The sequence below is a fragment of the Populus euphratica genome, unplaced genomic scaffold (genome assembly GCF_000495115.2).
Source record: "Populus euphratica unplaced genomic scaffold, PopEup_1.0 scaffold3.1, whole genome shotgun sequence".
NCBI classification, from domain to species: domain Eukaryota; kingdom Viridiplantae; phylum Streptophyta; class Magnoliopsida; order Malpighiales; family Salicaceae; genus Populus; species Populus euphratica.
In genome coordinates, this window is record NW_011499847.1 from 6,020,342 (window position 1) to 6,045,831 (window position 25,490).

At 32.5% G+C, this 25,490-nt stretch overlaps 3 protein-coding genes across 3 annotated transcripts; 2 read left to right on the top strand and 1 right to left on the bottom strand.

Moving 5' to 3' along the window:
• Positions 1 to 5,419: 5,419 nt before the first annotated feature.
• LOC105110770 (uncharacterized) lies at positions 5,420 to 7,621 on the top strand. The gene has a single exon (XM_011005938.1). It carries the CDS (start codon positions 6,072 to 6,074, stop codon positions 7,386 to 7,388), a length of 1,317 nt encoding a protein of 438 aa, XP_011004240.1. The 5' UTR covers positions 5,420 to 6,071; the 3' UTR covers positions 7,389 to 7,621.
• Positions 7,622 to 15,043: 7,422 nt separating this feature from the next.
• LOC105110781 (putative DNA-binding protein ESCAROLA) lies at positions 15,044 to 16,162 on the top strand. Its single transcript, XM_011005947.1, has one exon. It carries the CDS (start codon positions 15,110 to 15,112, stop codon positions 16,001 to 16,003), a length of 894 nt encoding a protein of 297 aa, XP_011004249.1. The 5' UTR covers positions 15,044 to 15,109; the 3' UTR covers positions 16,004 to 16,162.
• A 5,900-nt stretch (positions 16,163 to 22,062) lies between these two features.
• On the bottom strand, positions 22,063 to 22,597 carry LOC105110789 (uncharacterized). The gene has a single exon (XM_011005955.1). It carries the CDS (start codon positions 22,492 to 22,494, stop codon positions 22,240 to 22,242), a length of 255 nt encoding a protein of 84 aa, XP_011004257.1. The 5' UTR covers positions 22,495 to 22,597; the 3' UTR covers positions 22,063 to 22,239.
• Between the last annotated feature and the right edge of the window lie 2,893 nt (positions 22,598 to 25,490).

The window sequence follows — 25,490 nt, forward strand, 5'->3', positions numbered from 1 at the left end:
AGAATAATGGATGGGCTTAAGATGTGGGATAGCAGGAACGTCATCTAAGAATGGTAAGAAACTAAAACTAAAAATACTGATCCCAGATAGTACTAAATACATATTTATATAGCTAAATAATGTTACTTCTGATGATCAGGTTCATGCTATCTTGAACCTTGTAGGGTGGGGAACATTCTTTCCTGCTGGTGTGATAAATGAGAGATATTTCAAATATCCGTTATCATTAAAAATCATTCGGATTATGATCTTCATATCGGCTGCCAAATTATAGGCTACATTCTTGGCACAACTGGGTGGATCACTGACCTATGGCTAGGACATGCTGATATTATTCCTTGTTCACAACATTGCAAGTAAGCCTCTCAGTTATTTAATTATATATGCATGACGGTTCATGATTAAGCGCAATGCAACCGACATGTTCATGATTAATCATATATATTCAAAGAAAGCGCATGAAAGGGATGAGTATAGGAAGTGCTCATCCATTTCAGAGAATCATGCAGTGATGGGTTATCGTTTTTGTGGAGCTCTGTATCTCTGAAGTCGATTTGCGTGATGAGAACCAAGAATCCCATATCTCAAGCAGAGTAGACAGGGAAAACAATGCAAACGATTATTTTTTTCCTGAAAGCCGCGTGGCAATTATGCTTCTTTAGTCGAGCTATCTTCCTCTTTTGCAGAGATAAGTTTGAGAGCCTCAGGACTGGGCGGGGAACCTTAATGATGGGTCTAGTGAAGCCATTCTGTTGCGCCTTGAGCAACGTTGGGGCTCCTTGTGCAGTATGAGGCCCATTAAAAGGCCGAAAAAGTCAAAATTTGAAATCATCATGAAAGGGCCGTTGGGTTTGTAAATAACTAGTTTACCTCTGCTTCTTCTTCTTCAGTTTTACTTTTACAGTGATGGTATATTCCATCTATTTTTGTGTGCATTGAGTCGTGACTAAGTTTTAAAGAAGCTGATCATGGATGTATTCTTCTGAAAGAAAATGAATAAATTGGATTTTAAGCAAACATAGCATTTGAATAAAATATTTCCGCAAGAATCAAGATCATTAATATATTTTATGAATATTATGCGCCAAGTCTATTCACAATGAATAGCAAGCAGTACTTCTTCGTTATGCAATTAATCGAAATTATTGAGATTCATACCTATTTGCTATAGTAAATTAATGATAAGCATTCATTAATCTATGCCTACTTGTATTTTTTAATAATGACAACAAGGGATTTTGTCTTGGAAGTGTAATTGATAGCGAAATAAGAAGGGTTGCATTCTTAAGTCGAAGCCGGCACATCCATCCATCCATTCACTCTGATAGAGTGGTTGGGGCGGTAAAGTAAAAGTAATTGTTTTTTAAAATGTAAGAAAATCATTCTTCAAATTAGTACATTAAAATTATTTAAAAACATTAAAAATAAATAATTTAAAATAAAAATTAATTAATTAATTTTTTCAAAAACTCCCCGCATATATCAGGAGTCCATTGATGAGAATGGACCGGGGAAAGCTTGAACCCAATTCCTAAGGGATGAATGCAATTAATAGGATTTTCTTAACCCTCCCTTTCCAAAAGGATATTATCTTTTTTTATTATTATTTACCTGGATGTTCAGTCAATTTGTGCGCATTCATTCTATAAGCCCAATTTGTACGTATTCATCCAACATTCATTGCAAGTGAGATTCTGGCCTAGCGGTGGGAGGGACTTGTCCCCTTTCTCCACACTTGGGTTCGAATCTCACTATGCACGCCTGTCACCCCCGCGGTGTCTTATTTGCTCACTGGGCTTGCAGGATGTTCAGTGGGCCGTGGGGATTAGTCGTGGTGCGCGTAAGCTGGCCCGGACACCCCACGTAAATAAAAAAATAAAAAATAAAAAAATAAATAAATATGTAAGACATTAGAAATGACAGTATACACAGTAAAATTTAAATCCAAATAAAAAAAAAAAACAAATCCCTCTGGCCAAGAATTCAAGTGCCTCGAGATACTATCTCTTACTTCCCTGGGAGGATGATTGAGCGAAAAAATTAAGAGTCATCCATGATGTGCTTATTAACTATCGCACGACTTTTTAATCGCTTAACATAAGGCCCTACACCTGCCATTGGATGAAAGCACTTTTCCACCAACTCGCTCCATTTCAATACCTTCGACAAGTGTCCTTTCTAAACAAAGAAACTCGAGTGCCTCTTCAGACTCCATTTCGAGACGTTTACAGTGATAAAAACAAATAATTTATGTCCCCGACTTATGTTTTGTATTGAGGGAAATCTCTCCAGAAAAAATATATTCCAAAACCGAGACAATAACAAACGTGTTTCTCTTCCGAGAGAACCACTAAAAACTGATGAAAAAATTTCGTCGAAGAAAAGGAAAGAAAGAAAAAGTTCGCGTTTCTCGGGTAGAAATAGAAAGGACTTTCTCAAATCTTCGGAGAAATGAAAAACAACAATAAGACTACGCAGTCCAATTAACGTCGCCCCAATTTTCTCATTTTGCTAGTTTAAATTGCTGGTGGTAGTCAAAACATACTCCCGAGATTGCCAAGAAATAGCCAAGTTGAGGGCTTCGTTTCAAGTTTGAATCCAGCACTAACTACCATCGAGAAAGATGCTGCCCTGCGGTCATGTATCAGACTCTGTAACCGATCATGGCAATCTTCTTTTGGACGAACGAATTCTTTGTCAAAAAGTCGCTTTTTCTTTCTCCTTCTCGTGTTTTGGACAGTTTTGTCTATGAATAAGACTAATGTCTTGGGCATTGCTTATTTTGTTTTATTAAGTGTTTCTCTTGATTATTGAGTGTGTCCACACGCATCTTATCCGTGTATGTATGTTCATGAGTTAGATAAAATTTGTGAAAAAGCTTGGACGCATTAAATATGTAGCATGACAAAATAAAACCCATAATTTTAAATTTAATTGTCAAATCAAGTTTAAATTTTACCATACAATTCTATAGGCTTAATTCTGTCCATGTGTTAACTTATTTTAAATAGTTTAGATTCGAAAGACTCTCATACTAGAAGATATTGTTTTTGCTATTTTAATTATTTTTATAATTAATTTTAAATTCTGGTTATTTTTCTACTTAACTTTGAATTCTTTTGATTTTAACTTCTATATTAATATTTGGTGTGCTATTTTTTATCAAATTATTAAATTTTAAACTTTTAAAAAAATATCAACATTCTATCGAATATTTAGGTATGCAATATCTATTCCTTTATATTTACATAATAAATCACCATATATAAATTTGAAGAATTCTAATTTTTTTCCATGTTGTCAACAAATTTAGGTATGCAATATCTATTCCTTTATATATACATAGTAAATCACCATATATAAATAATTTCACTTTCATATATATGCCTATATGTCTGTCCATGGAGATAGATACTCGACTTGATTAACCAACCAAATCAAAGAATTTATTTAAAATTAGTGGAGGAGTTAGAAATTTTTTTAGTTTTTTTTAAGGGAGTGGATGAGTAGAATATCCTGAGATGAAAAAAATCTTTCATACAGGAGTATAAAAAACGCAGGCCTAGCTCACAACCGCAAATCTTCGTCAATATTAAAACAAAACTTTTTTTTTTTTTTTGAAAAAACTCATTAAATCTAAAAAACTGTTTTGAACTCGAGGACGTCCACCGGACCTCTTGGCTCCGTCACAATGTAAAAGATTCGCAATTAATGAGTTCGAAAAATGGTTTTAGGAGAAAATGAGCTTCGATTTAAAGTCATTTCCTACAATTTCCTGAAAGCATTACAATTATAATATCATTTTACAAACCTAATTTCTTGAGTAATTAAGCTTCAGCCGATCTTATTATAAATTGGGGAAATCAACTCATGATTCATACAAGATAGTCAAGTACCCGGCTGAAACTGCTTGCCACCTGAATCCAATAAATTCCAAGAGCTTTCATGTTAGATTTTAGTGGGTGTTATTAAAATGATAATTCTTTATGTGTTTTTTATTTTTAATATTAACATATTAAAACTATATGGAAATATTAATTTAATATGTTTCCAATGAAAAAAATTTAAAAACAATTAAAATAATTTATAATTTGGTAGCGTATGATATCATGGAACTTGTTGTTTTTTTAAATATATTTTATTTAAACATTCATAAAAATAATAATATTTTTTATTTTATTTTTAACAACAGCATATAAAAATATAAACAAATAATTGTAAACTAAAAAACTCAATATTTTAAAAACTTCGGCGCTATGGATGGAGACCTGGCGTGGGAAATCAGATCATCTATAGTTCCGTTCAAACTTAATTAGGCAAGCTGGTATACACGTACTAGAATTAGAGCAATCATATCATTTTAATGTTCAAGATTAGGATTGACCATGCATACATGGTGAATCAACGAAGCTTCCCCTCAAATGACTTATACTCTACAAAATGGCATTCAAGCGAAGCAGTTAAAGGATTTGAATAGTTTGCTTGAAGTGCTTTATATATATTTGATTAGTTATCCTCGTACGCTTCCCCTTGATGCCAAGGAATTCTACAAGGGTAATTAATTTGTATGCATCATATAGTTCATGAAATTTCTTATAGATGTTTTCACTAGCACCTTTTATTTATTTATGATTTTATCGGATTATGTTTTCCAACATATATTCTATAACATAAATGGAAAATTAATTAATTATAATTAAACTTGAATTAATTATGCCTTCCTGAGTCCTGACCTCTTGCGTAAATAGGGTTTGAGGGACTTTGTTTAAAAAATCTGTGCTCTCTTGGCAACTTTTTTTTTTTTCCCTTCTGGTTGCAGGTTTTGTTGCTGTAAAAATATATTTTGAGTGAGTTTTATAGTTGCTGGATCTTGGCTGGAAGTTTATCGTTTTTATTTAAATATTTGGAGGTTAATTACATTAAAATCTTTTGCATCAATTAACAGCCTTAAAAACTAATAAATGATAAAATCCACGATAACAATTTTTCTTTCATACCTTATTTTAACCCAAAGTTTTAGCAGTAAGTTCCATGATGAAGAAAATGTAACAAATGGTTCAGTAAAACGCAGAATAATATATTATTCTGTACCTTGTTCTATATTTATTATATACTTTCTGCTATATGCTGCTCTATTTTTTTTTTTTAATATATTATTCTGCGTTTTACTGAACCATTTGTTACATTTTCTTCATCATGCTGGTATGGGATCACGGAGACAATTTCTTCCCATAAAGCCATGAACGAAGTAGGGGAGGACAGAAGGGATTATTTTGTCTTAAAGCTTAGGAGAGCATCTGTAGAGGGAGATAGGTGGAGAGAGTGATAATGAAGAGTGGGGCCAAAAGGTGGGACCTCCAATTACATCAGCTGAGCACAATAGGTCCACTGGAAGTGGAAGCTGCAATGTCAAGCAAAGCAAAGCCTTCAAAAATCTCGATCCCTCACCCACCACTCGCTGTAGAAAAAGAATAGAAGAAGTGGCATGTGAAAACAAGCCACAACATCAGCAGCAGCAGCAGCATCATCACCATCTTTTTTTGATTTTCTCTGTTGATTCTTACCTACTACCACACCTACCTCTTCGTCTTGCACAAAGCAAGCTCTTTTATTCCACTGTGAACCTCTCTCTCTCTCTCTCTGCCTGTCTCCTCTTTCTTTTCTTTTATCTCTAGTCTTTTCCTTGAATTCATGGATCGATGCTGCCAACACAAGCCAGAAGCCAGAAAGGATATAGAAACTAGAGAGAAAGGCTTCCAGTGCATTATAAGCAATCAATTAACTCTCTGAAACCTCCTTGTTTTGCTCTGTTCTGTTCTATTTTCTTCCCCTTCAAAACATTCTTCCCATTACCAAATCCGTTCACTAATCTTCTAAAACTACTTGAAAGAGTTCAGTGATACTCGTAAAGGAACAAGACCTTATCACAGATGCATAGATTGTTCTTTGAGTCAGCTCTGTTTTTGTTCTGTTCTCTCATATATAGGAGCTTTCTCGCCAAACCTGAACCAAATAGGATATAGTCTTGAAACTCCCGTGAGGCATCACATTGAAGAATTAACTTTCTTTTGATGGATTCTTTCAATGAATCAACTGGGTTCAGGTACAATCCAAATTCAAACACGATGGTCGATGCAGATGGCGATTCTGAGTTCTCCGGGATTCTTGAAATCTATGTTCATCATGCCAGGAATATTCACAACATATGTATCTATGATAACCAAGATGTTTATGCAAAATTCTCTCTAACTTATAATCCCGATGAAACCCTTTCAACTAGAATTATCAATGGAGGCGGCAAAAACCCAGAATTCAATGAAAACTTCATGATGAAACTCACTCAACTTGATGCAGTCCTCAAATGTGAAATTTGGATGCTTAGTAGAGTTAGAAATTACATGGAGGATCAGCTTCTAGGATTTGCTTTGGTCCCTATTTCACAAATTTCTGGCAAAGGAAAGGTGACTCAAGATTACAGCCTCTCCTCCACTGACCTCTTTCACTCTCCAGCTGGCACTGTCAAATTGTCTCTTTCCTTAAACACATCTTTGCCTGTTAATCCCTCAGCAACAGCTGCCAACTCGTCAATATCATCAGAGGTTGTGCTTCTTGATAGAAAGATATCGGAGGTTATTTTGGAGCCAGTTGAGTATTCGAGAATTGAATTTCCTGATATCAATGTTGTTAGAGAGAATCAGCAAATGGTCTCCGAGTATTTTGATGGCATGGGTTCCAGGCCTGGCTCTTTTCTTTACCTTGGTGCCTCTCCACAACCTGCTGTTCATGACTATGAAATGACAACAAATTCCTCCGAGGAAAATCAAGGAGGTTCAGGTTCTCCTAATGGCAGCATCCAAAACTCCAGTTTCTTGAGCTCTACGACAACAAGCCTGAGCGATGACAGAAATTCCTCCGATTCAGTTGAGAGAAAGATTCGTTTAGGTGGTCAATCATCAAACTCTCTTAACGTTTTGATCACCACAGAGGCTAATCATAACTCCTGCGCTTGCCCTGACACTCCAACTTCAAAAAAGGGAAATGAAGTCCGAGATGAAAAGGAATCAAATTTTACAAACAAGGAGGAGGAGAGCAATAAGGAAGGAAACATGAGTTCTATTAAATTTGGTCAAGTATTTTCAGCTCCACTAGGAAACATCAATCTTGAGGCCGAGCAGTCTGCAATGCAGCAGCAAATAGTAGACATGTACATGAGGAGCATGCAACAATTCACAGAATCTTTGGCCAAGATGAAGCTACCTATGGATCTTGACAAACCGGAACCTGAGGACCGCGGTGACGTGATTCAAAGTCACAGAAATGAACCAGAGCTTGAGAAGAAGAAAAAGGACGGAGGTCGAGTGTTTTATGGTAGCCGGGCATTCTTCTAGTCAATAATCCTTGCCGCTGCGCATGTTACCTAGGTTTGTTCCACCAGGAAATGAAGTTTAATTTATCGGCTACTTCAGTGGTGTTTATGACTCAAATCAATAACCTTAGTGTTGTTTAACCTTTCTTGTTTATCACTACAATTTCTTCTAATATGTTACATGTTTCAAATTATGCAAGAATAAATGTGTCCGTATTGAAGAATCGCCGAAGACTTGTATGTTGTAGAAGGGGATCTTGAATCCTCTATAGCATCTGTACTATTTGCAGCTTGTGAACACAGAATTTCATTTGTAAGATTACATATATAGAAAGTGGTATGATATTCTGGGAAATGCCAGCCTTGCATGACAAGCAGGCCTGTGTTTCAAGTCATTAAATATTTTTGTATCTTAGATAAGATCGATTGTGGCTGCATGACAAGCAGGCCTGTGCATCAATCTGCTTGTCCCCGCTCGCAGCTATTCAGTTCTTCTTTATACATCTAGTTTGTGATAAGGTTAATTTTGATGGGTTTTTTTTCATTTCTCAGCTTCTCATCAACAAGAAGTATGAGCTTTTGCATGTTTTAATTTATTTTTTGAATTTTAAATACTGTTAAAAGAAATCTCTTTTGGAGTTTCTTCGACCTGCAGGAGATAAATTTAGAAAGGAGACTATTTTGTTGCCCTGCGCTATAATGTAGGAAAGAGCAATTTTTTTTTCTCAAAGTAAAAAAACAAGTGAGAGCATTGTTAATTTTTTTTAACATTAAAAAAATTTAAATTTTATTTTTTAAAATTAAACATTAATTTAAATCAAAATTTATTATTAAATCATGAGAACTCTATATAAATATCAAACTTAATTCAAAGTCAACTTAATATTAAAGAATCAAATTAAAAAAAAAATCAAGTGAAAAAAAGAAGAAGAAGAAGCATTGTGGGTATATATTGCAATCAACATTTGATTGTGTTTCCTCCCAAGTTGCTTTTTTATTATTTTTTTAATAATTTTTTCATTTCACATTATCTCACATATTCATCATTTTAAATATCATTTCATGATTTACCGAGCATAAAGTTTTTTTAAAACAAACTATAATTATTGTTAAAAATAAAAATTAAATTTGACATAAAAAACATTAAAAGCGTTAGGTGTAGAAACTAAGAAGATGAGAAAGAAAAGAAAGTGAAAAAAAAAAAAGATTGTTGAAGCCAAATCAAAGGTAATTTGTCTTCATGCGCCACTGAGCAAAAGGCCCTCGTCATGATAACTCCATTGGTTAAATTTGTGGTCGTGTTTAGAGCTTGTAACCACTGTATGCGTCGTCATAGTTTTGCGACCTTTTCGAGTTATTGGCACACATTTTCCATGCAACAATTCAATCCATTTCCTAATTTGAAAAAAAAAAGAATTGAATATTTGTTTTATTTTAAATCTAGTACTTAAAGTTTTAGTTATTTTAAATTCATAATATTGAATTTTATTGTGTCTAATGAAGTATTAGTTGAGCATGATAGTTTTTTTTTAATATCTTGAAAGCCTCATATCAAGTTAAATATAACAAATCATCAAATTCAAAGATAAATTAATTTATTGTTAAATAATAAAATTAAAATAAAATAAAAAATTTAAGGGTGAATTTTTTTAAAAAAAAAAGAGTGAAAAAATAATAATCAAGCATTAACACCATAATTTTTTCTCAACATTTTGAGAATCTCGTAACAAAATTTGAGATGTATCACTATAAATATTTACATAAGATTTTAGTTTTTTAATATGTGAGTTTTTTTTATTATTATCAAACAAATCAAATTAATATTTTTAGTTGGTAGATCTCGATTGAGAATTTATAAAAGATTAAGTTTATTATTTTTATTAAAATAATATTAATTTAATTTAATGTTTTTTAATTTTATCAGGTCAAGATTGACCGCTAAGTCATTAACATTTTTAAATCTCAACTTGTAAAAGATGATAATTAACGTGACATCAATTTTTTATATGAACCTCTTGTATTAAAGTTCTATTTATTATTTAACTTCGCAATTTGTCTTAATCTAGTCGTTGGGCGGTATAAAGAAATTTAAAAGGCCCCTTTTCTTATATTAGCAAAAAAAATGATTATAAATGTGTTAAAAACAATGTTTACATCATTACCATTTATCTAAAGCTTCTACTACAATTTAAGCTCGTTAACTCTTCATACTTCAAAGAGACGCGTACGTATTGTGGATATAATGTACAGATGGAACCTGTACGAATTCTGCCATAGCAAAACAGCTTCTTCTTCTTCTTCTTCTTCCTGGATTTCATACAAAGAAGGGAGTATAGGCATGGAAACACGTCCGTCCTCCATAAGGATAGTTTCCTGAAACTCAAACTTGACCATATTGGCTAAGCAATGAGTCGTAATTCTACTGTGTTTCTCTCCTGCTACAGATAAATTCCTGAGAATTGGATGCTAAAAGTAGACCATCCTCGCAACACAGACAGATAATCATTATCCGGCCTGCACTTTGATAAGAGATTGACAACCTGAAGACAGTCATCAAGTATTATATATAGGAGATTGGCCTGCCGGCCCCGCCTCCTTAGTTTGCTGAGAGGAGACACGATACAATATTTGTAGCTCTAGTTTTTTTTTAATGCAAATCAGGGCGTAATGCTCTATAGAACTAAATTAAATATGTTAATACGAAAGCAAATATAAACCCATAGGGATTCACTAATAATTGAACAATAGTGAATAATTGAATTAAATTAAGCTCTAGTTTCTTCAATAGTTGTACGAGTCACCTACAATAACTTGTCCACAGCTATTGAACAATAACGTTTCTTCAATAGTTTCTTCAATGATTGAACAATAACGTCTGTTCCACAGCTAAAGCGCTGTTTCTTGATCGCAAGAAAGATTTATCAAATGAATTCATGAAACTCGAGAATTTGTATACAAAACAAATTGAAAAAAAGAAGAAGAAAGATTTAAACCAAGTTAATTATAAGCCGAGTTATAAAATTAATATATATATATAATAAATTATAAAATATAATTTTCAATCAATATAAAATATATATATATATATATATAATAAATTATAAAATATAATTTTCAATCAATAATATTTTTTTAAAAAAATTAATCTAAACAAAAAAATATAATAAAACAACTCAGTTAATATAAGTAATCCATTAAACTTGTAATATAAATATAAAATTAAAATGACTATATAACAAATAAAGACAATCGAATCATAAATCTCAATATCTATTAAACATAATGCTAAAAAAAAAGAATCCTTGCAATAATAAAAGCGTCATCATTTTAGTTTGTTTTCTAAGTTAATTAATACATCTTGCTTAGTGGTCACGTATTTCTAGCACTCATCAATGCTAGTACGTAATCCTTAGAAGCATCTCAGAATCACCGGCAGTTTTTATTAATAATCAAAGTGGCTAGAAATTTGACTTTCTCTTTAAACTCTTTTTTTTATGTTGAGGTCTAATGTGGTATATAATTGTTTTATAGCTCTTAACCCTTCTTCTTCTTTCTTAATAAAATGCTATTAACTCTGTTCTTTCATATGACCTATGCCCCTTTATTTTCCATACCAGAGTCAATAACCCTAACATTAACCCTAATAATAACCCTAATAAGAAGAAGAAGAAGAAGAAGAATTGAGGATACCCTCATGTTATAAGCTGGAGTAGTGATTTGCTGGATTCATGCATGCAAATAGATGATGGAGATATTCTTGCTAAAGCCACAAAATTTCAAAATTTCTTGGTGGATATCATTGTAATGGTGGGGCAGATTAGACCATTTTTCCACACATTGTGCATATTCTTCAAAATAAATAAACAAGGCACGTTTAAAAAGGGTCCTATGAGACTTGGAAATGGTAGGAATCCAAGGTGCCACTTGTATATTCCACTGTGATATATATAGGGTTCATTTGTTTGTCTGCACACCCGTAATAGTCCTCTTACTCTGAATGTTGGTGTGTTTTTATTTATTTATTTAATTAATAAACTGCACCTAACTCCTACAACCCTTAGCCATCAAGCTTCCTTCCCCTCATGATTAGAGAGGTGATTAATTCCAAACATGCTTGACCATTCTTTTGGTTTTTAACTATTGCTATTAACCAGCGATAATCCTAGAAAAATTATGTTTTTAATTACGACGAGAATTTTATTGCTTTCATGAGCAGACTTGGAAATGCATTACTTCAATCAACAGTGTTCAAAAAATCTGAAGTAACACAGTATTACTATTTACAAGCATGCTAACAGATTTTTTAAAATAAATATATTAAAATAAATTTTTTAATTTTTTAAAAAATATTCTTAGCATCAACACACTAAAACATTTTAAAAATAAATAATAAATAAAAAAATTTTCATCCCTATCTATTTAAGCCACGATGCCATATTGGGCTTGATAAAAGAAAACGTAGAGAAACAATAGTGTCGTTCTCTGTAGCTGCATGGTCCTGGTGTCTTGGATGCCCAGCTTAGCTTTTAGGCTAGATCTTAAGGCTTGATTCGTGGCCCTGGAGAGTTATTGATCAGCCCATCTAACCATTTTTTTAACTAATTTTATTTAATTACAAAAATATCAATAAAAACATAGTTTGCAAATTATGTCGTTAAGATAGTATCCAAGCATGAAAAAAAACCCATCAATATTTGTATCACGTCATCACTCTTTCTAAGCCATAAAAAGAGAAACATAGAGGATATGATTGCATTAAATATAATTCCTAGAACTAAAAAGTTTTCTTTGTATCTATTTCTTTTATAAATAAACTCAAATAATAACTAATAAAATATTATTAATTATTTCTTGAACATTTGTCCATCATTACTCCTATATATTTTATAGTGGAGGTAAAAATAAAATTATATATATATATATATATGAACACTAACTATCATCACTCCAAAGAATGCTAAATGTTGCAAATTCGATGCCCGAATAAGTGTGTTGAGTTTTGCAGAAGATTGGATTGTAGAATTCACTGTATAATTCATAAAATGAAATTCAAAGGAGTTTCATAAATCCAGTAATCCAGAATAGTATATAAAATTTATAAAGTGAGCCAAATTGTTTTTAAAAATTCGTAAAAAACCTGAACTTCGTATCTAGTTTACTTAATTTGTATGTATTTTTTAATTGATATTTATGTAAAACGTCAAATACTGTATAATATTTAAATCTTTATCTTATTTTAAAGTTGTTATTTAAAAGTACTTTTTATTTAGAAATACATGGAAATAATTTATTTTTTATTTTTAAAATTTAAAATTTTATTTTTTTAACATTAGCACATCAAAGTAATAATCAAAAACCTCAAAAAATTTAAAGCAAAAATGATAATTTTTTTTAAAAAGGAACAAATAGTGTCTAAATATTTATAAATGTCAACTTCGCATGTTTTAACTAGTGGGTTTGGAAGCATTTTGATGGTTATTTGGTTTCGTTGTGATGAAGACCCGGACAATAAATCTAATTAATTGTTTTTTTTTTTTTAAAGAAGAAGCAGAAGACAGAATATAATGAAAAGAGAATGAGATATTTCATAGATTTGTGAAACATGAACGAACATAAAATGTAAAAAATACTAAAAAAATACAACTGAATAAAATATGATTTATGTATTACTTTTTTTCTAGAAAGATAACAAACAACACCTAAATTCTTGTCTTTCTAGATTCATCAATTATCATATTCTACATTGTAAATAAAAATCTTTCTATTTTACCTTTATATTTTAAAAATATTTCTATTTTATGTTTTATGATTAAATAATATCAATAAACTATATTAATCTAATAATTTAAATTGTTAGGTAAGATTTCAGGATATGATTTATATTATTTTCCAACACACCTTATCAAGTGGAAGCCGCTTGAATTTACAACTTGCACATGCTCTTTTTTTTTTTGGATTTTAGAAAACCCTACTTTTCAGAAAGCGTACTTTGTGGGACTAGATAAGTAAGTAAAACTTCAGCTGTCCCAAATTCTTACAAGAGGTGTATGCTTTGATTCGAACTAGACCTGCTGTGCAAATCTCAAACCCTTTACATCACGCTATGCTTACTGGGAACAATGCTCATTTTACATTGTGTTTAATTTTTATCAAATAAATAGAGATGGTAAGATTCGAACTCATGATTGCTTAGTCATCAAAGCTCTGGTACCATATCAAAAAACTATCTCAACCTAGTAGTTTAAGCTATCAAGTAAGGTTTTAGAATATAATTTATATTATTTTCTAACAAATACTTATAAAAAAATTATTTTGCTCTTATTTATTATTCCTCCCAAGTCCTTATAAATGCTGTAATGTCTCTCAAAAATCAAATTTTAAAAAACAGGTTATATAGTAGTTAGAGCTAAAATTGGAACTGTAAAAAAAAATTAGAAAAGTAACATTGTGAATTTTAAAACTATAAAAATATGCGCGAAGCATTGAAAAGTCAAAATAAGTTTTGTCCTTAAAAAAAATCCTCTTAGTAGCATCTCTCCCTATCTTGGCTGGAAATAAAATTCTCTAAACGTAGCAGTATCTCTCTCTACCCTCGCGGGAAATAACCACGCTGATGATGGTTTACACCATAGTTATTGATCATGGTTTCGGGGTTGTTCTGATAAAATGTGAGATTTTAATATTTTAAATAATTTTTTTTTTAAAATAATACATATGAACATGAATGTATGCTGTTAAAAAAAATAGGAAGAATGAAATGTAATATAGTTATTTTATTTTTAAAAATAAAAAAATATTTTATGTAAACGTATGTTATAAACAAATATGAGATATGAAGTATGATAAAATTATTTTATATAGAAAAGTCAAAAAATAATCTATTTAGATATAAATTATAAAACAATTAGTCATAAAGTGTGTTATAATTACTGTGTATCAAAATCTCAATAAATAATTCATGTAATAATAAACTATATTAAAAAAATATGAGGCATGAAATGCATTATAATTATTTTATATTGAAAGATTAATAAATAGTCTATATAAATGCAGGTTGTATATAATTATTTAATATCAAAAAATTAAAAAAATAATTCATATAGATATATTTTATAAAAAAAATATGAGTCATTATTACATCAAAAATTAATAAATAATCAATGTAAAAAATATTTATAAATTAATTTTATATTTTTAATGTTTTTTTAAAATATATTAAACAACAACATGAGTTACCTGGTTTTAAGTTGACCAGACCAATTATATTTTCAGGTCTTTATAATTTGAAACCCGTCCATAACCCCGGGTCTCAAATAAATGTTAGGTTGTGCCAGGTGGCATAACCGTGCCTTATACCACGGAAAAACAAGGGAGATTGGCTTCCACACCATGACCCCGTTGTTTAAAACCCAAATCGGTCCGCCGGGTCAACTTGGACCCGGCTGACTTGAGAGACTACAAATTCTGGTCTTGTATTGTTGCCTGGACTGGCCCCACTATAAAACGATACCCCACATTTTAGAGAGCTTTCACCCCTCTCATGTCTTCTCCTATCCAAGTGCACTGCAATTTTCACTCTAAAAACGTTTCCCCACCTATCTTCCTTTGTACCCTACAAAATTTTCGGGGTCCCACAACTCGAGACCCTGCTGACTATAAAGACAACATTGAAGAAACAGGGTTTTCCTGGCTCCGTCCATTTCCCTATCTGTCTCTCATCCTCAACAAAATTCTCCCCATGAAATGGCAGATCACTTTGGAGGCGCAATCTCTCTCTCTCGAGAACTCCCCAACACCTCTGATGACTCCTCCTCCGATCATAGCCCAAGAAGTGTCCCTACACTCTCCGCCACTCCTGTAACTGCAGACTCTCCATCAAGACTTGGTCGACCCCACAACAATACCTCTCCTGATGATCACATCCACCACAACAACATCCAATCAGTTCAGATCCAGAGAAAGCCAAGAGGCAGACCTCCGGGCTCAAAAAACAGGCCTAAACCACCCATTATCATCACCAAAGACTGTGAATCCTCCATGAAGCCAGCCATCCTCGAGATCTCCGCTGGTTCTGATGTAATCGAAACCATCGTCAACTTTGCTCGTAGAAACCATGCGGGCATAAGTGTTATAAGTGCAACTGGGTCTGTTGCTAATGTTACTCTTCGCCACCCAGTATCTCATACTCCTTCTCTATCTCTACATGGACCGTTTAACTTGCTTGCATTGTTTGGCTCTGTTGTTGGTTCTCTCGCAACAAAAAAAGCATCATGCGCTTCTTCTCCTCCTGGTTCTGCAGTGCATTCTTGTTCTTCTTTTGGGATATCTCTTGCAGGGGCACAAGGGCAGGTTTTTGGAGGTATAGTGGCTGGAAAGGTGATAGCTGCAACGCAAGTTGTGGTGGTGGCAGCTACTTTCTTGAACCCTACGTTTCACAGGCTACCAGGTGAGAATGACGAGGCTGACCAAGAGACTAAACCTAGTGTTGGCGGCGGCGGTCCTGCAAGCGAGTCTTGCGTTAGTACTGGCATGTCCATGGCTGTTTATGGTGTGGCTAATCCAACTCCAGTCAATTGCCAGATGTCTCCTACTGAAATTATGCACTGGCCGGGTCCTCCCTCGCGCCCATCTTATTAGGAGAAATAAAATGTTCACCTTTCTTGGGCAAGGATTTAGGTGCAAAATCGAGTTAGATGACTTGCAGTTTGTGGTAATTAGTTTTACAAAATTGTCTGGTGGTGTTTAAGAAAGTGAAATTTAGTTCGAGAATTTTATTGTTAGAAATTGAACTAAATTGATTTGTCTTTCTCTGGATGTCTAGCTTTTGTTCTAGTTCTTGGATTTTTGTTGTCTGGTGCTTGTTGCTAATTTTAGACTATACCTTCTTAATTCTAATATTTATGAAGCTTCTATATGGACACGAACCCTTTCTTTTCCTTGTTTTAGTTTTGTTGTTCCATCAATGGCGGATATATGCTTTTATATTTCTTTAAAAGTTAATCTGGTTCACAAGTATGTTTGTAAATTTCTTTGTAATCCTGAAGAAGAGGGGTGGCATTTGCATGCAGGCAGGTAGTGCAGAACCCTCTCTGGTTTAGGCTATTGTTACCATGTTGTTTTCTGTAGCCAATGACCTGATGCCAACGTCAGATCTTTGGGAATTCAATGCCAGGGGTCCTTAAACCCCATGGGAAAGGTCCGAATTTCACCTTCTCCCAAGCAATTAAAGCTCACATGCAGATATGCCTTAATGGAAGCACGAAACTCTATCCAAAGCTGTCAACTAGTTCTGTAGGCTATAGCCTAGCTAGATAACTAGACTGTATTTCTACTATCATATCTGGTAGCTTTCCTTACCGAGTCATCTTTTCTTTTTTGTCATGGTCAACAACCCAGTTGATCCATCTTCGTTTTCACATGACAACTGGTTTTCATTACAACTGGTTATTATGGAACCATAGCCTAACATGAATGTACTTAAAAGTGCATGGGTACAAAATATTGTACTTATTCGAGGCTTCTTATCTGAGAATGTCTAAGTTAAAAAATAAAAAATAAAAAATTCTCAATATTTGGTTCGTTCGTGTACCTTTTGTAGTATGCATATTAAATAAAACTACTATTCTATAGTAGGTGCGTGTAATTTGTTTGCCAATATTATATAGTATTTGGCATGAACTTTTTTGATATCTCACACGATATAATTAACGAACAGATATCATATAATATCTCCTGCTGTTAGCTAGCTAGATACATTCCATCCTACCTGTACCAAGCACTCGTACATTCGTCTTCCATGGTGATCTGTAGGAGACTTTGCTTGTTTTTTAGCTGCTATGTGTTTCTCTAGTCCATGAACCATTTTCTTCGTATTATAAGGTAGTCTCCAATACAAGAGCTAAAAGTAGAGCTAAAAAAACAGATAAAAAAAAAACTTAACTTTCATCCCTCATTTGCATAGCTCTCATTTGCATAGCTCGAGCATACTGTAGGAATGACAAGCTATGACATTGGTTCAGAAACATAGCATGAAGATAGTGAGTCCAAATTCCAGTCAAAATACACAGTACATACTTTGCTTTCAGACGTGACAATCACTGCATTTCCCGACTTAACACCCCCCCACCCCACCTTGTTAGTCCTCCATGGAGAGGGAGGGAGGGAGAGAGAGAGGGGTAACTTTTTTTTTTATGTACTCGGATAAAATGATGAAAGTTACTCAGTACCGTGGTGAAAACATGGGTCAAGGTGACTGCAAGGACTGAGAGGGTTTAGGCCAAGTGGGTGCACGCGGGGTCAGTAATGCAGTGAGCTAGTCTGAGGTTTGTACACTTTGTCAATCTCTTATTGGCCAAGTATTTTCACGAGCTATGTAATTGTTAGAAAGGAGGGTAAAAAGCTGGTCTCAATTGGGAGTATTTCTTTCCATCTAGTCTAACATTTAAACAACCATGCCGGGATTGCTATTTTTGTGCCTGGATTTGCTTTCAAAAGGGGTTGAATGTGCAAATATGAAAGGCTTTTTCATGTGTTGGGAATTGGAACTTGGTTCCAGTGTGGTGAGCTGTATGCATGTAAAGTGGGTCTTGTTCTTGTTGCTTCAACCACGTCCAAGAGTAAAGTTTAGGTTAGGGCTTAGAGGGCCGTTGTTTGGCTAACGTTCTCCAATGCAAAGGCTGGTTTAAGTCTGTACTTCGAAATTGAATACGGAAAGTGTGGGATTGACAGATAGAGTTCTTTGTCCGTTGGTTCTCTTTTGGTCCCCAGTACATATCCTACGGTTCATTGCAATCTTCTGCTGCATTTCCTTCCTAATTTATCGATTGCTATCGTACTGCACTATGCAGTCATTAATTACTTTAAGCATAATTACGAATTACGATACCTCCTGGACTTCGACGGTTCGACCGATTGGATTTAGATCCTTGTTCTTTCAGACATTGAATTTACACCCCTTGAACGCTTGAGCTCTTAATTTGTTAAATTAGATGCTTTTTAACACACTACGAGAGAGTTGTCTTAGTTTGTTCATGATAATGTTTCCTTCTTGCGTACTTGATTTTGATGCATGTTCTGTCCAAATCTCAAACGGATTATATATATAACAGCTCGAAAGTGCTTGCCATAAATTCTAAATTTGGTAGCTTTTCAAACGGAGAAGATGTTAAGAATTAAAGAAAAAGAATTCAGCTGTGCTTGCTGAAGTTTTAAAATGAGAATCAGATGTGCATCTAGTCATTGGATCCTATCTTCACAGATTTTCGACAGTTGATCTCAACAGCAAGAGGTTCATGTGTGCTACACTTTACGCAAAAACAATCGTCGTATGGACTAGCTAGTTAGCTAAACTTGCCCATAATGCGTGTCACAGGGACTCTAGTCTCACTGCACAAAGCCTTTTCTCACCCTTTTTCTAGCTGGTGTTTAGCTACAATGATGTGTTTTTGCTCATACAAAAAGGTTTTTCCACACTTTAACTCATTGTAATTAAGCAGAATTGACATGAACAACAAGATAGAATAGTGCACGACATGTACAGTAAAATTTGCAACCTTCATTATTATCTCAACAAATTACAAGGCAAAACTATCATAATAGTATGAAAAAAGGATTGTCACTTTCCTGCCGAATTCGTTGCTGTCAATGCAAGGCTGCCACTGTATATTGCTACCAAATTCTAGACAACTTGCATTCATAGACGCGTCCTCCCGCCTAGGCCTCTTAACACTTTGCCATTGAGATGTCATTATTATTAATCTTATTTTGTATGATGATACGGTCGAAGTTACTATTCCTCATGGACCCGATGCAATCCTCTTCCTGGACTTAGATCCCCTTCATAATAATAATAATAATAATAATAATAGAGAAAGAATTGAGAGAAAGCTTTATTAAGGAATATAAGTTCAAAGTCTGAAAATCTGAGATGAGCTTCTTACTATTCAGTCTTTAATTATACACTTCCATAGATTCTTCGTTTTTTTATTGAGAGCTTTATTAACCGGAAGAGATTTTCTGTAAAAACATTATATCACAATATGGATTTACGAAATTGAAAGTAAATTTATGAAAAAATAATTAGAACTTTATTACTTAATTTTTATTAAATAAATAGAGATTATGATATTCAAACTCATGACTATTTAGTTTTTTAGACTCTAATATTATATCAAATAACTATCTCAATTCAATAATTTAAACTATTAGTAGAAGTTCTAATATATGATTTATATTATTTTTTTATAAGTATTGATTAAATTTTTAAATAATATTACAAGGAATATAATTAATTAATTCCTGTATTTTTTTTTTAATTCAATGCCTCTTGATTCGAATACGAAGTTAACTAAAGATGAAGTGTTAGTAAAAAGTTCCACAGATGTTGAAATATTTTGTTTAATCATTTACAAGCAGGGTCGAGCATCATTCCGAATTGTAATAATTTGGAATACAGCATGAATAATATATGTGACCTGATCTGGTTGATTATATAAAAGAAATAATGTCGAAAGCTTTGAATTTATGAAAGAGTTCGTGCAACTAATTCATGGATGCTTGGATAGCTTAATTCTTCTTCATAAACGACGGCTTACGTGTAAATATGGATATTAAATATTTAGACAAAATATTTGTAAACAATCGAACAAATAGTAGTTATTTTTATGATGACGTAAGTAATACTAATTCAAGCACAGGACACTGCTTTTCAATTTTTATTTTTTTTACAGGGCCATTGGAAAATATATTCAAATAATATACTGTGGAGTTTGAAGAGTTTTTTCCTAGACTAGCTTAGTATAAAAAATATTTTCTAATCAAGTATAGTAAAAAAATAACTCTCAAATTAGCTTAATAGTTGATACATGCATAGTATACGTCAGGTGTTACATGCTCAAAATATTTAATTACACATATGTTACATATGTATAGCAATTACTGCGTTTATTTGTGAAATATTTTTCAATGTTGTGAAAATAACTCGGATTGTGAGCTAATCGCTGGACTCGCTGGGGATTTTCTTTTATGTCAGTTCTGACTTGACAATCAAGTTTGACATGCTCATGGAATCCAACTTCTTTTCACCGGCCATGACATGGACATGGTTACTAGTGAAGTCGTGAAAATTTAAGACATGAATGATGTTTTCATGATTTGTATAATTGTGTGAGGTAGTGTTTATTTTTTAAAATGATTTTTTTATTAAAAATAAAATTAAAATATTATTTTTTTATTTTTTAAAAATTATTTTTAATATTATTACATCAAATTAAATCAATAGTAAAACACTAAGAAAATCATTTGAAGTAAAATCATTTTTAATTATTTTTACATTGTAAAAATAAACAGTATTAAATTGTGTTTTAAGTTCTGTTAATTGAGCTTGAATTTATGAGCCCGGAGGTGGGCAAGGGCGTGGTGCTCACGTGCGTGCACAAAGAATTCATGTGTGTGGAGCTAGGCAATTCGCTGCATGACCTCTTGGAATTAAAAAAAAAAAATATAGAGAGGTGTTTTACCAAAGCAGGGATAGGAAAAGGCAAGAGACCAGTCCGATTGGAGTGATCCTATCCAAAAATGGATAAAATCTTGTCCGTTCAGGCGGAGTCCAGACCGGCAGGAATTCTAACCAAAAACGGACACAAATTCTGTCCGTGAATGAATGAGTTTTTTTTAAAAAAAAAAAATTGTGTGCTCATTAACCCTGTCCTCTCATGGTATTGGTACAACGCCTTTAATCTCAAATCAATGATCCCATGAATTTGCGAGTTTAAATCTTAATATGTGTAATTATTGATTAAAATATATATTTTAGAATACATCATACTGATATGGAAATATGATATTAAATATTATCTATAAATATATTTCATGTTAACTAACCAGAGCACACTTGTTATCGTCAAATTAAGAAAAAGGAATTCAAAAATGCTATTTTATAGAAAAAATAACGAGAAAGTTGATAAGTTATTTGACTGGTGAAATTTTCCAAATTGACTATGTGATTGGATAAAACGCTATTACTTGTAGTGTACTGTTGTTGTTGAATCAACAGGATTTTAGCTGGAAATCTTTTATACTTGTTCTGCAGCAAACTACAGTGATGGCAGACTAATGGGCCTTCCGTGTGCTACAGGAGAATTGGATTCATAAAGATCCGAAAAAAAAAACGTGTCTCTCTCAGGAAATAGAAATAAAGCATTTAATTTTCAATAAAAAATGGTGGGTGAAGAGAGCTGCTTCTCAGCTTATGACCTCACGAGTCTAATCACTAGCATTCAATTCAATTCGCACCCCTCTGATTTTTTTCCCCTGCATTTCTAACGAGATCATGTGATGTGTTGAGCCTGACTGAAGGTTGACCTTAATTTCATGTGATGCATTGCTTGCTGCTGATGATTTGTCAAATTAAATAAATTTTGGGCAGAGATGGTGTACTTTTCTAAACTAAAATACAGATCCTAAGTAATTGAATGAGATTCCATTGTATACTCCTTCCTAGCTTGGGTTCCTGTAACCCCAGATTCCCAACATTTTGGATCGTTGATCATGACTGGAATCACTGGATTCGGTCGCACATCAGAACATCCGATCTATGCCCGAGACACGGTGGAAGTTCCGAGGAGCGGGCGTATATATATTTATATACAAAATGCATATGCGGGTGTGTGTGTAATAAGATCTTAACAAAGCAAAGCTTGTTGAACCGAACAAAGCGAATAGATGAAGCAAGTTTTATTGAAATGAGTAAAGCGGTAAGCAGCAGCAACTGGCAGGCTAGCTTTTGCCTCAAACAAGAAACACCAAGGAGGAGGGGAGAGAAGTACAAGAGGAAACAGCACTAAGAAAAGCAGTACAGATGACACATAGAGGGATCAAGCAGGTTTGCCAGTGGACAGAGGCTTCTTTGCATTGGGTGGGAAATGAGAGGCTTGATCTTGATTGTGTTGATCGATGGGAGGATTACTTTTGGATGTTTCATTGTTGACAGCAACAGTTGTGGCTCCAGATGAAACATGAGTGGTGCTATCACCACCTGCAGTTGCCTGTCCGAAGTCTGCTAAGGGCTCATTGCCGGTGAGTATCCCTGGTGGGAGGACTTGAGATGCTTGGCGTCTATGGCGAGACATGAGTCTTTGCTGCTCTTTGATGTTTGTTTGAGGGGGGGAGAGAGAGACAGAGAGAGAGAGCGAGAGAGGGAGAGGGGGAGGGATTGATTTGAAGGCCACGGATGAATCATGGAGTTTGAGTCTTGAGGTATATATAGACCTTTTTTCTTCTTCTTTTTTCGTGGTGGTGAGCGTGAGCTTTTTTTCTTTTTAATGTTTCGGTCAGATGATGTTCTCAAGGAAGTTAAACCCAGATAAGATTAAAGGTAATTAATTATTTCTGTCTACGAAATGAATTTATTTATTATGCCATAGTATTTATTTTCCTAATTTCATTGATTACCTCTTGAATTGTAATTGTAAGATGGTGTAGTTACAACTCACAAAAAAAATAATTCCAAAATACAACAAAAAAAAACACGAATTCGGATTTTCTTGTACTCTTACAAGAACATGTCCGGTTCATGTTTAATCTCACAAGTAGTCAGTTTTGAATTCCATTATTTATGAATTAAGGTTTAATCATGTCTCTTCTTTCATGTTTTGTCATTTCTATTAAATCTAAATAATTAAATTCAAATGAAATGGAGATTGTTTAGTGCGAAACAGATATGACAGAAGTTTAACTCTTTATTAGTCTATTTCTCTCACCGCATCTAAATCACAGATTTAGATTCTCTTATGATCTCATATAAATATGTTCGAAATCTCACAATTAGATTTGAATTCAATAATAATTTATATAGGTTTGGTAAGTGAAATAATAATTAAGAAAAAAAGTTAAATTGTTGCCATTTTTATGATATACTAAATCATGTATATTTAATATGAATTCAGTGGTTTGATTTCGATAAAAGCTAACGAGTGTATTTAGGGCATTTATTAAGAACAATCTAAATGCATTTATTGTACTATATTTATTGTCAGATCATGTTGAAAACATAAATATTTAAATAAAAATACTGATATTATTATTGATATTATACAAGTGTTATTACCAATACAATTAATTAAAAATCTTGGGTTGTAAATATTGTTTATATTTTTATTTTTATTTTCATTCTCATCCTCACAAAATTTTAGAGGAAGCAATAATATAGTATAGGCCAAACCTGAAAAATATCATACAATTATATTTAAGTTCTAATGTTATAATCAAGTTATTTTTTATATCAATTTAATTTATTGAAAGACTTTTAGAAATTCCCAATTAAGAAATTCCATATATTTTTAAGGCTTTATTCTATATTTTCATCTCACTTGTGTTTATATATATATATAAGAAACAACATCATTTTGTAAAGAGACTAATGTTTTCTATTAAGTGATTCTAATAAAGTCCTTAATTAATTAATGTTAATTAATTAACACGTGAAGATTTTTAGGAAAAGGTATATGTTTTGGTAGTTATTTTTATTTTTTTTAATTTAGTTTAGAAAATGAAATATTATACTTACTAAATTTATTTTTTTAATTGGTTCAAGACTTTTATTGTTTTTCTTTTATTTTCAAGTTTCCTAGTTATATAGGTTAGTTTTGGATTTTTTTTAAGGAATTGTAAAAATAAAATATTTAGTAATAAAATTATAAATTAAGATTTCGTGTGACAACCCTATTCGGCTTCAATTTTGTCTTTCTAGCTTGCTATCTCCTAGTGTGTTGTTTCTGTTCGAGTCAATTGATATCGAAACCTAGCAATCCTTATAGTTATTTATTTATTGTGTGCTAGAGTAACTATGGCTAGAAAAGATACTCAAATATGACATGTTCTTGCAGAAGAGGATAAAAAAGTTTATCCTCAATAAAAATATATTTAGAAATTAATGATAGAAGACATATAGATACTTATTGTAGAATTAAAAATAAATGTTTAGGAGCTAGTGATAAAAAATATGCAGAGATGAATTGCAGAATTAACCTATCAGTTAGTGGAAGTTATGACTTTGAAGGATCATAAAAAGAATGATCAAGGATCCATGGTTAATTTTGAAAACATGTTTCAGAGGCATAAACAAAGGAAACAACTTTTTAATCAAGATGAATATGATATTAAAACTAAAAGTTTTGGTAATTCTATTTTCTTTGTGGATTTGAATCAACCACCAAAACTTAATGAGGATTGTAAAGATGATGTTAAAGGAGAAGATTTGGATCCAAAATTCTTGATTTGTGATGTTTGTGGGAATGAAATAAAATTAGATGTGGTTCTAGAGATAATTTTTTTATGAAACAAGTTGCGAAAGAGATACCTCACATATGTTTAAGGAAGATTTTGAAAATGATGAGGTCAGAATTGATGTTATTGTACTTTATATAAAAATTGTGTGGTAAATTTTCAAATCTCCTCCTAACATTAAGATTGATCCCGTTGTTAGAGAGACTTAGCGTGACAGATATGATGTTTCTAACAAAAACGTTGAGCGCGTAAAGGGTTGGAAACTTTTAATTGGATATTTATGAAATCGAGACAAGAATAAATTGAGCTCAATAATGAGTTCTTTCAAACTAAAAGAGACCGCTTCATAAGGATTTTTAGAAAAAAAATATTTGTTTTCTTAATTAATTTTATTTTTCCTAATTAGCTTAGGAAATTAAATATTATGCCTAATAATTTTTTTCCTAGTTTGTTTAGGATTTTTTTAAAAAACATTAATGATTCACATGAAGTAACTAGTAATATCCTATTAATTACTATTTGAAGTTCACTTTTTAGGTTGCTTGGAACCCTTATGATTGAATTCAATTTCAATGGTTAAATCAATTTTTATGTTTTGAATTCTTTTAATGATACAATTAGCCCTTCTAAAGATACAAATAACAAAGAAAACTCTCCATAAATTTTTAATTTAGCTTTCTCTTACAAAAATATATTGTATTTAATGCACATACAACAAGAGAATATATCATGCTATTAGGCTCGTTGGTCTAAGAATTTAAAAATATTAATCATTGTTAATTAATCTTTTCTATATAGCCCAAAATAATCACCGTACTCTCACTTAAAAGAAAAAAAACCA

Excerpts from the sequence above, each read along its gene's own strand:
- LOC105110781 (XM_011005947.1), top strand. The coding sequence starts at position 15,110 with ATGGCAGATCACTTTGGAGGCGCAATCTCTCTCTCTCGAGAACTCCCC.
- LOC105110789 (XM_011005955.1), bottom strand. The coding sequence starts at position 22,494 with ATGTCTCGCCATAGACGCCAAGCATCTCAAGTCCTCCCACCAGGGATA.
- LOC105110770 (XM_011005938.1), top strand. The coding sequence starts at position 6,072 with ATGGATTCTTTCAATGAATCAACTGGGTTCAGGTACAATCCAAATTCA.